This window comes from Crinia signifera, chromosome 7, assembly GCF_055691185.1.
Source record: "Crinia signifera chromosome 7, ASM5569118v1, whole genome shotgun sequence".
Classification (NCBI taxonomy): Eukaryota; Metazoa; Chordata; class Amphibia; order Anura; family Myobatrachidae; genus Crinia; species Crinia signifera.
Genome location: NC_139223.1, coordinates 193,040,137 through 193,052,360, shown reverse-complemented (window position 1 = coordinate 193,052,360; position 12,224 = coordinate 193,040,137). Strand labels below are relative to the sequence as shown.

Sequence of the window (12,224 nt, the reverse complement as noted above, 5' to 3'; positions counted from 1 at the left end):
TGCAGAGAGAGAAGAGTGTGGAATAAAGACAATCGGACATGTGTTAATGGTACAGTGAGATCCAGTGGCGCACGCAGGGGGGGTTCTGAGTACCCAGAAACCACCCTCCCAGGAGTCTAAGGACCCTAGGCTGAAAGCTGAGGGTCCCCTCTTTTCATAGGTACAATAATTTTAAAAATCGACCCTTGGGAACCGGAGATATCTGACTTCAAAGCAGTGGTCCCCATCCAAGCCTGTTAATTGCTCTTCCCAGTCAGATATTTCAGGTTCTGTCTTACTTAGGGCAGTATTCAATGAGAAAAATTCTCTGTGCATGGCGAGAGATTTTTTCTCTCGCCATGCAGTCGCCCTGTTCCGGAGGGCTCGCTGCCATTCCTGCTCCCACTATTCAATGTGGTTAAGACTCGCCGCCACTCACGGCGAGTCTTAACCCCTGCAGCGGACGAGCTGGCAGGCAGCCGGATGACAGTGGCAGCCAGGGAGATTAAAGTCTTCCTGGCTGCCCCAGAACATATGTGGAGGGGAGGAGGGCTCCCCGGGACCCAGGCAGCACAAGCTGCCCCCCCCTATAGCCAGCGGGGGACCCAGTATTCACTGCACCCGATCGTGCATATGTAATGATCGGGTGCAGTGAATATATGAATATCTAATGAGCGGCTCGAGAGCTCCGGCCCCCTGCTGGCTGCTCTGTGTAAAAAAATAATAATAATAATTAAAAAAATATATATTTTTTAATTAAATATATATTCATGTGCTATAAGCACATGAATAAAAATAACATGCCCCTTCACAGAAAAAAAATCCTGATTTTTTTACGCCAAAATTAAAAAAAAAAACTTTTAGTTTAAAAGTTCACATTCCAGTTCCATTAGGTCGACATGGTTCTAGGTCGACATGGGTCAAGGTCGACACATCATTAGGTCGACACAAGCATTAGGTTGACAGTGTCTAGGTTAAAAGATGGACAGGGTTTTTCACTGTTTTTTTGAGCCGACATGTGCCGACAAGCAGTATTTCATGCCCTACCATCCACTAGTGCGTGGTAGGAGAATAAAACCGTGCCTGAAGAATCGCGAACGATGTGAGGGGATGCGGTGCACTGGAAACTGTGTCCATGTCGACTGTGTCAACATTCAGGTTAAAAAAAAACAACAGTGAAAAACCTCACTGACCTGTCAACCTAGACCCATGTCGACCTAGACCCATGTCGACCTTGTCCCATGTTGACCTAGACCCATGTCGACCTTGTCCCATGTCGACCTAGAACGGTGTCGACCAACTTGCTGTAGACCCAACGATCCCAACCCATGAAAACCTTTGTAGTGCAGGAAATCTGCAGAACTGCATGATATCCTCCAAAGATGATCACCAGATCCAAAGCATCTTTGTAGGTTTCATGTTTGTTTCCCAAAGCTGCAGAGGGTGACAGGAGAGCGTGAAGGCGTGGTTGGGGTATTTGGTGTATGGTGAATGCAAGTATCTGTATGGTTTCGGTGTAGAGTCACAAGTTGGGACAGGTGGAAACAATAAATGACTGCTCTGCAGATCGCTGAACTCACCTTCCTCACCCAGGGCGGCATTGTGTGAGTACTTGGGGATCGATGATGAGTGTTAATTACTATGACTGTAATAATGATAGATGCTATGACTAACACCATTGTAAATAACATGTATTTTCCAATCAGCGGCACGGCACTGGAAGTCGAAGGGATCAACTCCACAATAACCAGAAGAAACACAGTCAGGGACAGCAGGACAGAGATACTTAGCGTCATTTTCTCTCCTACAGGATATGGGAAGAAGACAAGAGGAAAAGCAATGTCATAATATGTGAGAATTGCAGGGTTGCCGACTTTATTATTCTCCTTTCCGGGAGAAGCCCGGAGAGGAGAGTATCAGCAGCCGCTCAGGGGGTGGGGCTTAAGCGTGACATCACTAAGCCCCACCCCATGATGTTAAACCAGCGAATTCACGGATCTCCGTGAAGGGGGCAGGGCTAAAATGACGCGATTGTTTCATTTTAGCTCCGCCACCTCCTCTGAGACCCGAGGATTGCGGCATTTTAATGCCGCGATCCGGGAGACAGCGGGGGTCCCCCCTGAATCCGGGAGGGTTGCCCACCCTTCCGGGGGGCCGGGAGGGGGACCCGATTTTCGGGAGACTCCCGGGAGTATTGTTGATATTTGTGTTATCAATTATGAAATATCTGTTTTAAAAAGAGACATCAGGTTGGACATAGCTCTCATCTATACTATAAATATAATGCATCAGTGAGCTTAATACATGTACAAACAGCATGGACACAAGTGGGAGCATAACTACAGAGTGGCCCTTATTCTGGTTCACTCGCAAAGGCAAATTCCTTCTCAAATGGACATAACCATGTGCACTGCTTGTGGGGCAGATGTAACATGTGCAGAGAGAGTTAGAAAATCCTAAAATCCTAAACCTGAGGTACATGATACCTGAATCAGTGGGCAGATAGAACACTAAACCGGTCAGGAAGGAGAAGAGCAGACAGGGAATTATGACGTTCACAATGAAGTAAAGGGAGAGGCGCTGTAAGACAAAGTGATAGGTGATGTCTAAGTATGGGACGTCAGGACAGCATGTGTAGGTAACCCAGTGCTTCCAGCAGCGATAGTCCTTCATCAACCACTCTCCACTCTCCATGAAGTTACTGAGATCTGGACGTTCGCTCTCCTGAAATAAATCAACGTGTTTAGGTTACAATAAACTCTTTAGGAAATGCATTCCCAATTTTAGTACCTTCATAAATAGCCCCTTTATTCCTGGACATTTACATGGCAACTTTTTCATCCACTTTTTAAGTATTTAACCTGGGTACACATTACACGATGTGTGTCCAGTCCAACATCACTGCCAATGGGACCTGGCATTAAAAACTTGCCAATGGCTGGTCTGATGGGGGCGAGTCACGTGACATGCTGTCATCGCTAGTCACTTTCCTCATTGGCCCTGCTGCAGTATTTTTTGGTTCTTCGTTCCACTGCCAAAGAACATTTCCTCCAGGAGAAAGGATAGAATCGCCCAGCCATGTTGGATGTAGGGGCCCAACTGGTAAGTATTTTGAATATGATTTAACTATGGAACTCCGCATACAATGGAGATTATTTTTTCATTTTGGACCCGCAAAATACTTCTATTGTTTTTACCGTTTATAATTTTAAAAAATATGTCTTACGGGGTTTATAACTACTAACTTGCCGTGATACGTCCAAGTGCCGAGCTTCATGCTGCAATTCTGCTGATCGAATGGAAAATACGTGACTATGATTTCGCAGTAGCTTTTAAATATAGCTGGAGGCATCCATAAAATTTTCCCTGTGTAATCCAGAAGTACTTTAGTATCCTTGACAATGGTGAAGTCACCATCTGCACTATAATGAAATAAATATATTAAAGAAACTGAGTAGTTAAGATCATCTCATTATGCAAACATTTAAGGGGTTCATTCACAATCACTTGTGGGCTCATTACACACGAGCAAACACTAATTTCCTCATGTATTAAATAATGGGCCTGTTCATTACTTCTCAATGATCTGCTCCTTACTATAAGCAGGGCCGGCGCCACCACTAGGCAAATCTAGGCATTTGCCTAGGGCGCCGGCCACTGGAGGGCGGCATTTTGTGCCGCCCGGGTACCTGTCCTACGGCGCTGTCTATTTAAATCTGGCGGCGGAGGCAGCGGGGGTCCCTGCAGTCCATTAAAAATCACGAGCGCTATCCGCGGGCTATGCGGAAGCGCTTCTAGTGTAAAAACTCTGGCAGCACGGCGCACGCTGATTGCTGCCAGTGTTTTCACACTAGAAGCGCTTCCGCATAGCCCGGCGGATAGCGCTCGTGATTTTTAATGGACTGCAGGGACCCCCGCTGCCTCCGCCGCCAGATTTAAATAGACAGCGCCGAACGACAGGTACCCCCCCGGCACCGGGGCGCCCCCAGCCCGACTCGCCTGGGGCGCTCCGGTGCCTTGCACCGGCCCTGACTATAAGAGGAGTAAATACAAGTCCAGCTGGCCCACTGGTGTATCGGGGAAATCCCTGATAGGTTCCATTCAGTGGCGTAACTATAGCACGGCAGCCCCCGCCACCGCGGGGGGGGCGCTGTGCATATGGGGGCGCCGGGGGCTGCGGTGCTATAGTTACACCTGCCCCAAATCCCCCGCAGGCTTACCTATTTCGCTGGTCCCGGCGACTCCGTTCTTCTGCTGAGGACCACCACAAAATGGCCGCCCCCATATAGCACACTGTTCTCTGAAATTGTCTGCTGTATGGGGGCGGCCATTTTGTGGTGGTCCTCAGCAGAAGAACGGAGCCGCCGGGACCAGCGCGAAAGGTAAGGCTGCGGGGGATTGGGGGGGTTTGAATGGGCGGCGGGGGGCACCCCGCCTAACGGCGCGGGGGGGCGCCCAAATCGTAGCTACGCCGCTGGTTCCATTGCCTGAGGGCCCCGCCTCCTCATCTAAGGGTCAGTAATGCTGCTTTCACACCGCAAAACCTGCTTAGACCAGGTATTTGAAACGTTTTTTAAAATGGGTCTGAGCAAGTGTAACCCCTTTCACACCGCATGTAAATACTTGGTCTAAAGCAGGTTTGCGGTGTGAGAGCTATACAGTGAAACCGGTACTTCTGGGCAGCTCCCTCCCCCCAAGTACCTCTTGTTCCTGTCGGGCAGGCCGGAGTAGCATGGCAGGGCCACCTCCGACTGGGGTGACAGGGAACTGGGGTCCCATGGAGTGCAGGTGATGGTGAGTGGGGGCTCCCCCTGTCAGGCATTGTCTGTAGCCTGGCTTAGGTGGCGCAGGAGGGGGCAGCTTGGAGCTCTTGAACCCCAGGTGCTCCTTGATCCATTTGGCCATGCTGCCGGCGCATTGCTGCCCCGTGCTGGACGCTGGCGGGGGGCTCTCCCTGTTACTGAGGCTGCTGAGAGGGGGATCTGTCTGTGCACTTCTCGCAGAGTCCGTTGGCTACTGCTGGGCACCGCAGGCTGGAGCCAATGAGTGTCCGCTCAGCAGCATGAGAGACACAGGGCAGAGCCGGGGAGAAGCAGCCAAATACTCAGGAACTAGAGGAAGCGTGGTGAGCAGCTGATACCATCTGTATGAATGAGCACGCACGGGAGGGGGAAGAGCAGCAGCCAGCCTGTCCGGAAGATAGAAGGCTATGTGCCCGAACCCCACAGCCCGGATCCTACCTGGGCAGTGCAGCGCAGGGAATAATCGTGCTGGGGGCAGGGGGTACTAGTACTACTAGTTCCCATCAGCTGTAGGGACCCCGCCACTGATCTAACATACACTGCAGGGACCCCCTGCCCCCAGCGCAATCATTCCCTTCCTGCATTGGGGGGGGGGGGGGGGAAGCCAATAGTGGTCTGCTCATTAGATATGCACAGAGCGGACCACTATTGGCTGGGTCCTAAATACCGTTTTAGACCCGATTTTGGTGCCAAAATACCGGGTCTAAAACAGGTAGGACCCTCCATTTTAACCGTTTTGCAAAAACTGCTTTTTTAAAAACGGTAAAGTGGTTGTGCACCTTTCAGACCGCACAGATTACCATTTTAAAACGGTTAAAAATTGGCAAAATAACGTTTTTTAAGTGCGTTCTGAAAGGGGCATAACTATTGTAGGAGGAGCAGAATCAAAGATTAACTTGGGTGCTTGGTTTGTTTCTATGGAATCTACATTCAAATGAACTCTTCTGCCTATGAAAGTTGGTGGTGGTGGTGGGTGGTGCTGATACAGTGCTACTGCCTTCATTATAAATGGGTTATACTCCTACTCCTCACTAAAGGTTGTCCAAGTCCCTCTGTGGTAACTGGGTACACTGGAGGTTGGCCTTCCCCTTAAGCTTGGGACCCTACCAGTGCATTCCCTGGTGGGTCCTTCATGCAACAGTCCAACATTGGATGCATCTAGCATTTATGTCAAGTAAAGCCCTCGGTAACTGATCAAATATATTTTAAAAGGAAGGCAATAAATAATTCTGAAGTCTGTCCAGCACATACAGATGAGCTCACCAGAATGTCCCTGCTGGCGGCGAGGGACTCCATTAGACAGTCAGACCCTGCCCGTCTCCGCTTCAGGCATCGCCAGTCCCCGCAAGCATTAGAGGGACTCCATCTGTACTTGCCTAATCTTCTGGTATGTCCAGGAGGGTCCTAAACATCGGGTGGCGCCTTCGAACCCCCGGAAAGTTGGGTAAGTATCCCACTTTTCCCCAGAGGTCCTCACCTCCACCCTCCCCCAGTTGCTTTTTTCGCCACTGTATAGTGGGGAGGGGGGGGGGGGGTGGGGGCCCGATGATACAATAATGATGCAAGGCCCATCAGTCCACCGGCCATGTGGTACAAGCTCTCTCTCTGAAATCCAGCTGTGGCCATGGGCATAACTACCATATGTGCAGGGCAATGTTCCCTCTAATTTTACGAAGGCTGTGTGCGGCAAAAGATTTCGGCTGTGCAACTTTGGAAGGAAATTAAAAATTTTGTGCGTCACATATATAACTGGAAAATGACGTTCAGCATTTGTGTTAACATTACTTCAAAATTATATTAATCATTTAAACATTAAAAACACAGCACACAATGTAGTTAATGGGTGAAATTGAGTCCACAACTGCAAAAAGGGACCACTGCTGCTTTGTGTGCTCTGTTGTAATGTCTGTGCGCATGCTCGGCGAGTTGTGTGCACGCGCACATGCGCACAGCTTAGAGGGAACACTGGTGCAGGGCCCACTGCTGAAAGGGGCCCACCTTCCCCTTTCCACATGAGCTATATACATTTTTCACCATAGAGTGGTACATAGGGGCCTGCACAAACCTTTGCTGTGGGGTCCACAAATATCTAGTTACACCACTGGTTGTGGCCGATAAACAACAAATCAATCATATTCTTCATATTATTAGAATAATGTAGGACAAGTACAATTCGCATAATATCACATTGATATATTAAGGGCTAACATACTTGTTGTAAAGAACAAAATCCGGGCGCCAAATATCGCTGGAAGGAATGCGAATTTTCTGTATTCCACCATAATTTGCTGGGTCCCATTTTAGGTTCACATCCACCCATTGCTAAACAAGTGACAGATAATAAGAACAAAATACAGTCAAAGTTACTTATTTCAATCAATTTTAATTGAAAAGGATAAACTAATATGCACACATTACTGTATATCTCATTTCTTTGGATATTTAATAACAAGACCCAGTGGTAGATTTATAAATGCTTCTAAAACAGACAAGTGATGCTGTTGCCCATAGCAACAATCATATTTTGTCTCATTTACTAGAATGCAATATATAAATGATATACACAATCTGTTTGGTTGCTTTAGGCAACACCCCTAGTTCCCTCTAGTTCAGTGGTTCCCAAACTATGGGGGGTGATTCTGGTGGTTTGCAAAAGCAAACTCCTTCTTTAATGGACAGAACAATGCTGCACTGCAGGTGGGGCAGATGTAACATGTAGAGAGAGAGAGTTACTTTTGGGTGGGGTGTGTTCAAACGGAAATCTATATTGCAGTGTAAGAATAAAGCAGCCAGAATTTACTCTGCACATAAACAAAATACCTCACCCAAAGGTAACTCTCTGCACATGTTACATCAGCCCCACCTGCAAATATAGATATTTGGCTATTTTTGAAGCATCTGTCTAGATCGCTGAGAAATTAAGCACATATTGCGCAGCGTATACACCCCATGGCGATGCATGGTCTCCCAGACCCCCCTCTTTCCTGTATGTCTCCCCCCCCCCCCCGTCTCCTCTTTTTCACTCCCTTCTCTCTCTTGCCACCTTACCTCCCTCCCTTTCTCTCTCTTTCTCTCCTCCTCCTCTCTCTCGCTCTCTCTCTCCCTCCTCCTGGAGGTTATTCTGGTTGGTGCGTAAATTTCCAAATTCTTTGGGAGCAGACCGCATGCCACGCTGTGCGGACATCGTATGAAGAAACGCCCACCGGTCCTCCGCATTCGGAGGGACTCACTCTTTAAGAAGAGGGCGTGTTTACGGACGACATCCAAACCTTGCGTGTGCGGTGGACACACACATATTCTGCACGGTCTTACAGCGTCAGAACGGACGGGAACCTGCCCGTACGCCCCGATGTGGTGTATTTCCGCAAAACATACTACTATCATCGGAACTCATACATCACACACATCACATACTTATGCAATTAGGCTACCTCATTAAAAAGGGATTGTTTTTAATGGTCATCTATTATTTTTCGAATTGATCATTAAACACATTACTACCACTTTAGATTAACCCTTACATCATGCAAAGTTCCAAACATTCTTTCTTGCCCCTTTACGCCCATGTGTTATGTATGCATGTATCATAAATTATTTTTCAAATGCAAACACACACATACACACCAACACACTATCTTCATCTTTACATTACCCTTCACCCAGCCGTGCTTTCAGCATATATTTGTGTGTTTAGTAATGGTCCATTTAGGCTGCAATGGGGCGTGACCACGGCGGTGCGTGAGCTCAGGTAAGCTCAGGTGAGCGGGAGCCTCCGGCACACGAATGATTTCTCCACGCTAAACCCCCTATCTAGGCGGGCAACCAGTACCAGAACCCAGCAACCAAGCTCCAGAGGCTGTACATTTCTGCGATACCTGTCGCGATACCTGCCCGCCGACGTAGCCCTCACCTGAGCGGAGGTCTGGTTGGCTCTCTTCGTTGTGCTTCTGGCGTTCCGGACGGAGTTGTGAGTGGGAGGTGGCCGGAGCTCACAGCAGAGGGCACCGGTGCTCTGCATCACTAGGAGGACCTGCTGCTGCAAACGTGTGAGCTTACAGCCCGGCGGCTTTGGAGCGCTGCTGCTCCGTTGGTGCCGTGATTGCGCCTACAGATTTGGGGTGCATCAGCCGGCAATCCCCTGTGTCTGACAGCCGGTCTTACAGATCTACATAGACCGCATCTATAGGACGCACGGCTACGGACCTCTGCCCCCGCCACCCCAGCTGATTACTGCCGGCGTCCGTATAGCCGGCTCCAGCTGATATTAACCCCTGGAACGGAAAGCACCCAAGCCCTGTCACTGTAGACAAAGACCATCCTGGCTGCTGACACCCTTTGAGCTGAGACCCCATCGGTGCCCAGATCCCGTTGGTGCCGACATATAGATCTGTAGCCCTACAGCCTTATAGGACTGTTGCCTGGGGTTCTGTAGGAGCCGACCTGTGTAATCTGCAGCCCCATATGTCTGTGGCCTGAGGACGCCAGACCCCTGCCGTGTGAGACGGCGAGCTGCGTCTCCCCGCAGAGAAGGGGGAGAGTGAGGGCAGTTGCCTGGAAGTGAGACTGCGCCGTGTGAGAGACGGCGAGGTGCATCCATCCAGCTGAGGAGGGAGAGAACCAGGGCGGCTGCCTCGAGACAAGAGCGGGTGACATCAGTATTGACAGCGGGAGCCAGAGTCACACTACCTTTCTTTGGACTGAACCCACAGCGTCTATGCGGGTAGCAGGAGTCAATTGGGAGACCAGACGTACATCCAGCAGCAAACCGCAACCATCCTCCACTCTGTCTGGTCCGAGACAGTGAGGTACCTTAACATTACTTCTAAATTGTGGCGTGTTTAAGCTTCTGAAAACTAGGTTGATCAGGACATTAAGGTGCTTTAATAACATTGTTAAAAAACAGTGCTGTGTCCCCGGCCTGCCCTTTGAAACTCAGTCTGATTGAGATACCAAGGTACTTTATCAACATCTCTAATAGCACAAACGCTGTGCTGTGCCCTAAATCCGTCACTCCATTTTCTATTTATTTGCTGTTTTTTTTTTTTTTGGAGTGTGAGTGAGACACTAAAGGTGCTTCAACAGTATTTGAAAGCACCTCTAAAAAGAACTGGTCTGTGTTCCAGGGCCGACTACTATTATTCTGAGATTCAGTCTGATTGAGACATTAAGGAACTCGGACAGCACTTCTAAAGAAACTGGGGTGTGCCCAGGTCTGCCCACTCCCTGGTCTATCTACTACAGTAAGAAGAGTAAAAAAAAAAAAAAAAGGGGAGATACCCTGTGCAGACAGAGAATAACCCCTACGGAGGGAGCAGGCGATCTGGAGTACTGACTGAGGTGCTGCTTATCCTTGAGTGGTATACCTAGAGGGTTTTCCGGCCAAGCAAAAATGGTGAAAGGTAACCAGAATACGGCTGCGGCCCGTTTGGAATAATTTGCCCGCTCACAAACACAAGCAGCAGCAAATAACTCCCAACCTGCTACATTGCAAACAACACCCTCTAAAACACCCTCCAAACAAACCAGTCAAACTCCGGCCCCAGAAGTTACATTACAGCAGGTACTGGAGGCAGTGAATAACTGCGAAGTACGACTCTCGGAACAGATCAATAAACTACAAGCAGATATTATGCTGATCAGAGACGATGCTCAAAAAACCAGAGACAGGGTTACCGAGCTGGAGAAGAGAGTGTCAACAACTGAGGACACAATGGGTCCCCTACAGGCCCAAGTCACTGTAATATCTAGCCAACTGACGGACTTGCGCTCAAAGTTCACAGATATGGAAGGACGGTTGCGGCGGAACAACGTCAGATTCGTAGGATTAGAGGAAAGGGCAGAGGGAAGAGAGCCTGAAAAATTTCTTGAAGAGCTGCTAAAAAAAGAGTTTGGGCAGGAGAACTTCTCTGCCCAATTTTCCATTGAAAGGGCCCACCGTATACCTGCCCGTCCACCCATCCCAGGAGCATATCCCCGTACCTTCATTGCAAAGTTCTTGCACTTCAAAGATCGTGATAAAGTGCTAAAGTTAACCCGGGACAAAACTGACTTTGGGTATAATGGTACGAAGATATCTACCTTCCCGGATCTCCCTCAAGAGGTCCAGAGAGATAGAGCTAAATTCCGCAATATAAAAACCAGGATGAGAGAACTTGACCTCAAATACTCAATGTTGTATCCCTCGAAACTCAGAGTGATTGCAAATGGGGAATCAAAATTCTTCACAGTAGCATCAGAAGCTGCTTTGTGGCTGGATAAAACATATCCTGCTAGAAAGCAAATAGCAACTGAATAGATAGTAATTGTCGGCAAACTGGTATATGAATATTGTTGTAGTACCTAAAGCTTACGGAGGAGGTAGCGGGGGAAAAGATCGCAAGTATGGAATAGGGTTGCCAGTCCTAGGAAAGGGGGGGGGGGGGGGGGGGAAAGGGAAAAATTATATGTGAAAAGAAAGTGGAGTAAATGTAATTGAAGAATAACGAGTTTTTTACTGCCGGGGGCATCTGCCGTGCTAGACGTGGTCACTAAGTAAAGAGCCCCCAATTGAAAGAGTAATTGTGGGGGTATAGATGGGGGGTAAGGATAAAGGTATGCCTCAATGGGTAGGTTATACAGGGAGGGGGGAGGAGGGGGGGTACATGTTAAATGTTGTTCGTTATTATTTTTTGTATGTCTGCAGTACTAAGGCCCCGCCCCGCTATCCCCACACCGAGATGGTGACATCGTGGGAAAATGTTAAACATAACCCTAAAATATACCCTCGGAGAAGTGAATTTCCAGATCTCCTAATGAATATTCCGTTCAAATATGAATGTATAGATGTCTTTTAGTATAAAACCAAAGTTTTTTATGAAGTCAGAAGAATTGATGCTTAAGGGGGTACGAGAGTGTGGAACATCCTGTAAACAGTTAAAAAAAAAAGGTGGAAAATGGTTAAAATTATGACCTGGAATGTTCGCGGTCTGAACAACAAGATTAAGAGATCATTAGTCCTTCGGCAATGTAAGGCCCTAGAGGCCGATATAATATGTTTGCAAGAGACCCATCTGAGGGGAGAAAAATCGCTGTCCTTAAAACGACCCTGGATAGCACGAGCCTTTCACGCACCATTTACCACATCCTCACGGGGGGTATCTATTTTGATTAAAAAAACAGTGATGTATGAGCATATTTCAGTCCAGATCGATCAGAATGGCCAATATGTGTTCTTGGATGGACTGGTTAACACAGTTAGGCTAAGCCTACTCTCAGTGTACGTCCCCCCTCCGTTTCGATTCGATGTATTAAGAGCTGCATTTGAATTTATTGCGGCCAGGCCTGATAACCCATGTATTTGCTTAGGTGATTTTAATAATGTGATGAATTACGGGTTGGATATATGGAGCCCCAGAAGGGGAAACCCAGTGGGGAGAAGTAATTTTGCCAAATTTATTGATGAAA

At 48.2% G+C, this 12,224-nt stretch overlaps 1 protein-coding gene across 1 annotated transcript in view; it reads right to left on the bottom strand.

Annotated features, from left to right (window-relative positions):
- LOC146019691 (acetylcholine receptor subunit alpha-1-B-like) overlaps positions 1-12,224 on the bottom strand; it is a 34,512-nt gene that overhangs the window by 10,136 nt on the left and 12,152 nt on the right. The window contains exons 4-7 of the mRNA XM_083152170.1: positions 6,994-7,103; positions 3,206-3,401; positions 2,466-2,703; positions 1,560-1,783 (exon numbers count right to left, since the gene is read on the bottom strand). Coding sequence (XP_083008296.1) covers positions 1,560-1,783; positions 2,466-2,703; positions 3,206-3,401; positions 6,994-7,103 — 768 coding nt within the window. The remainder of the gene's footprint in view (positions 1-1,559; positions 1,784-2,465; positions 2,704-3,205; positions 3,402-6,993; positions 7,104-12,224) is intronic.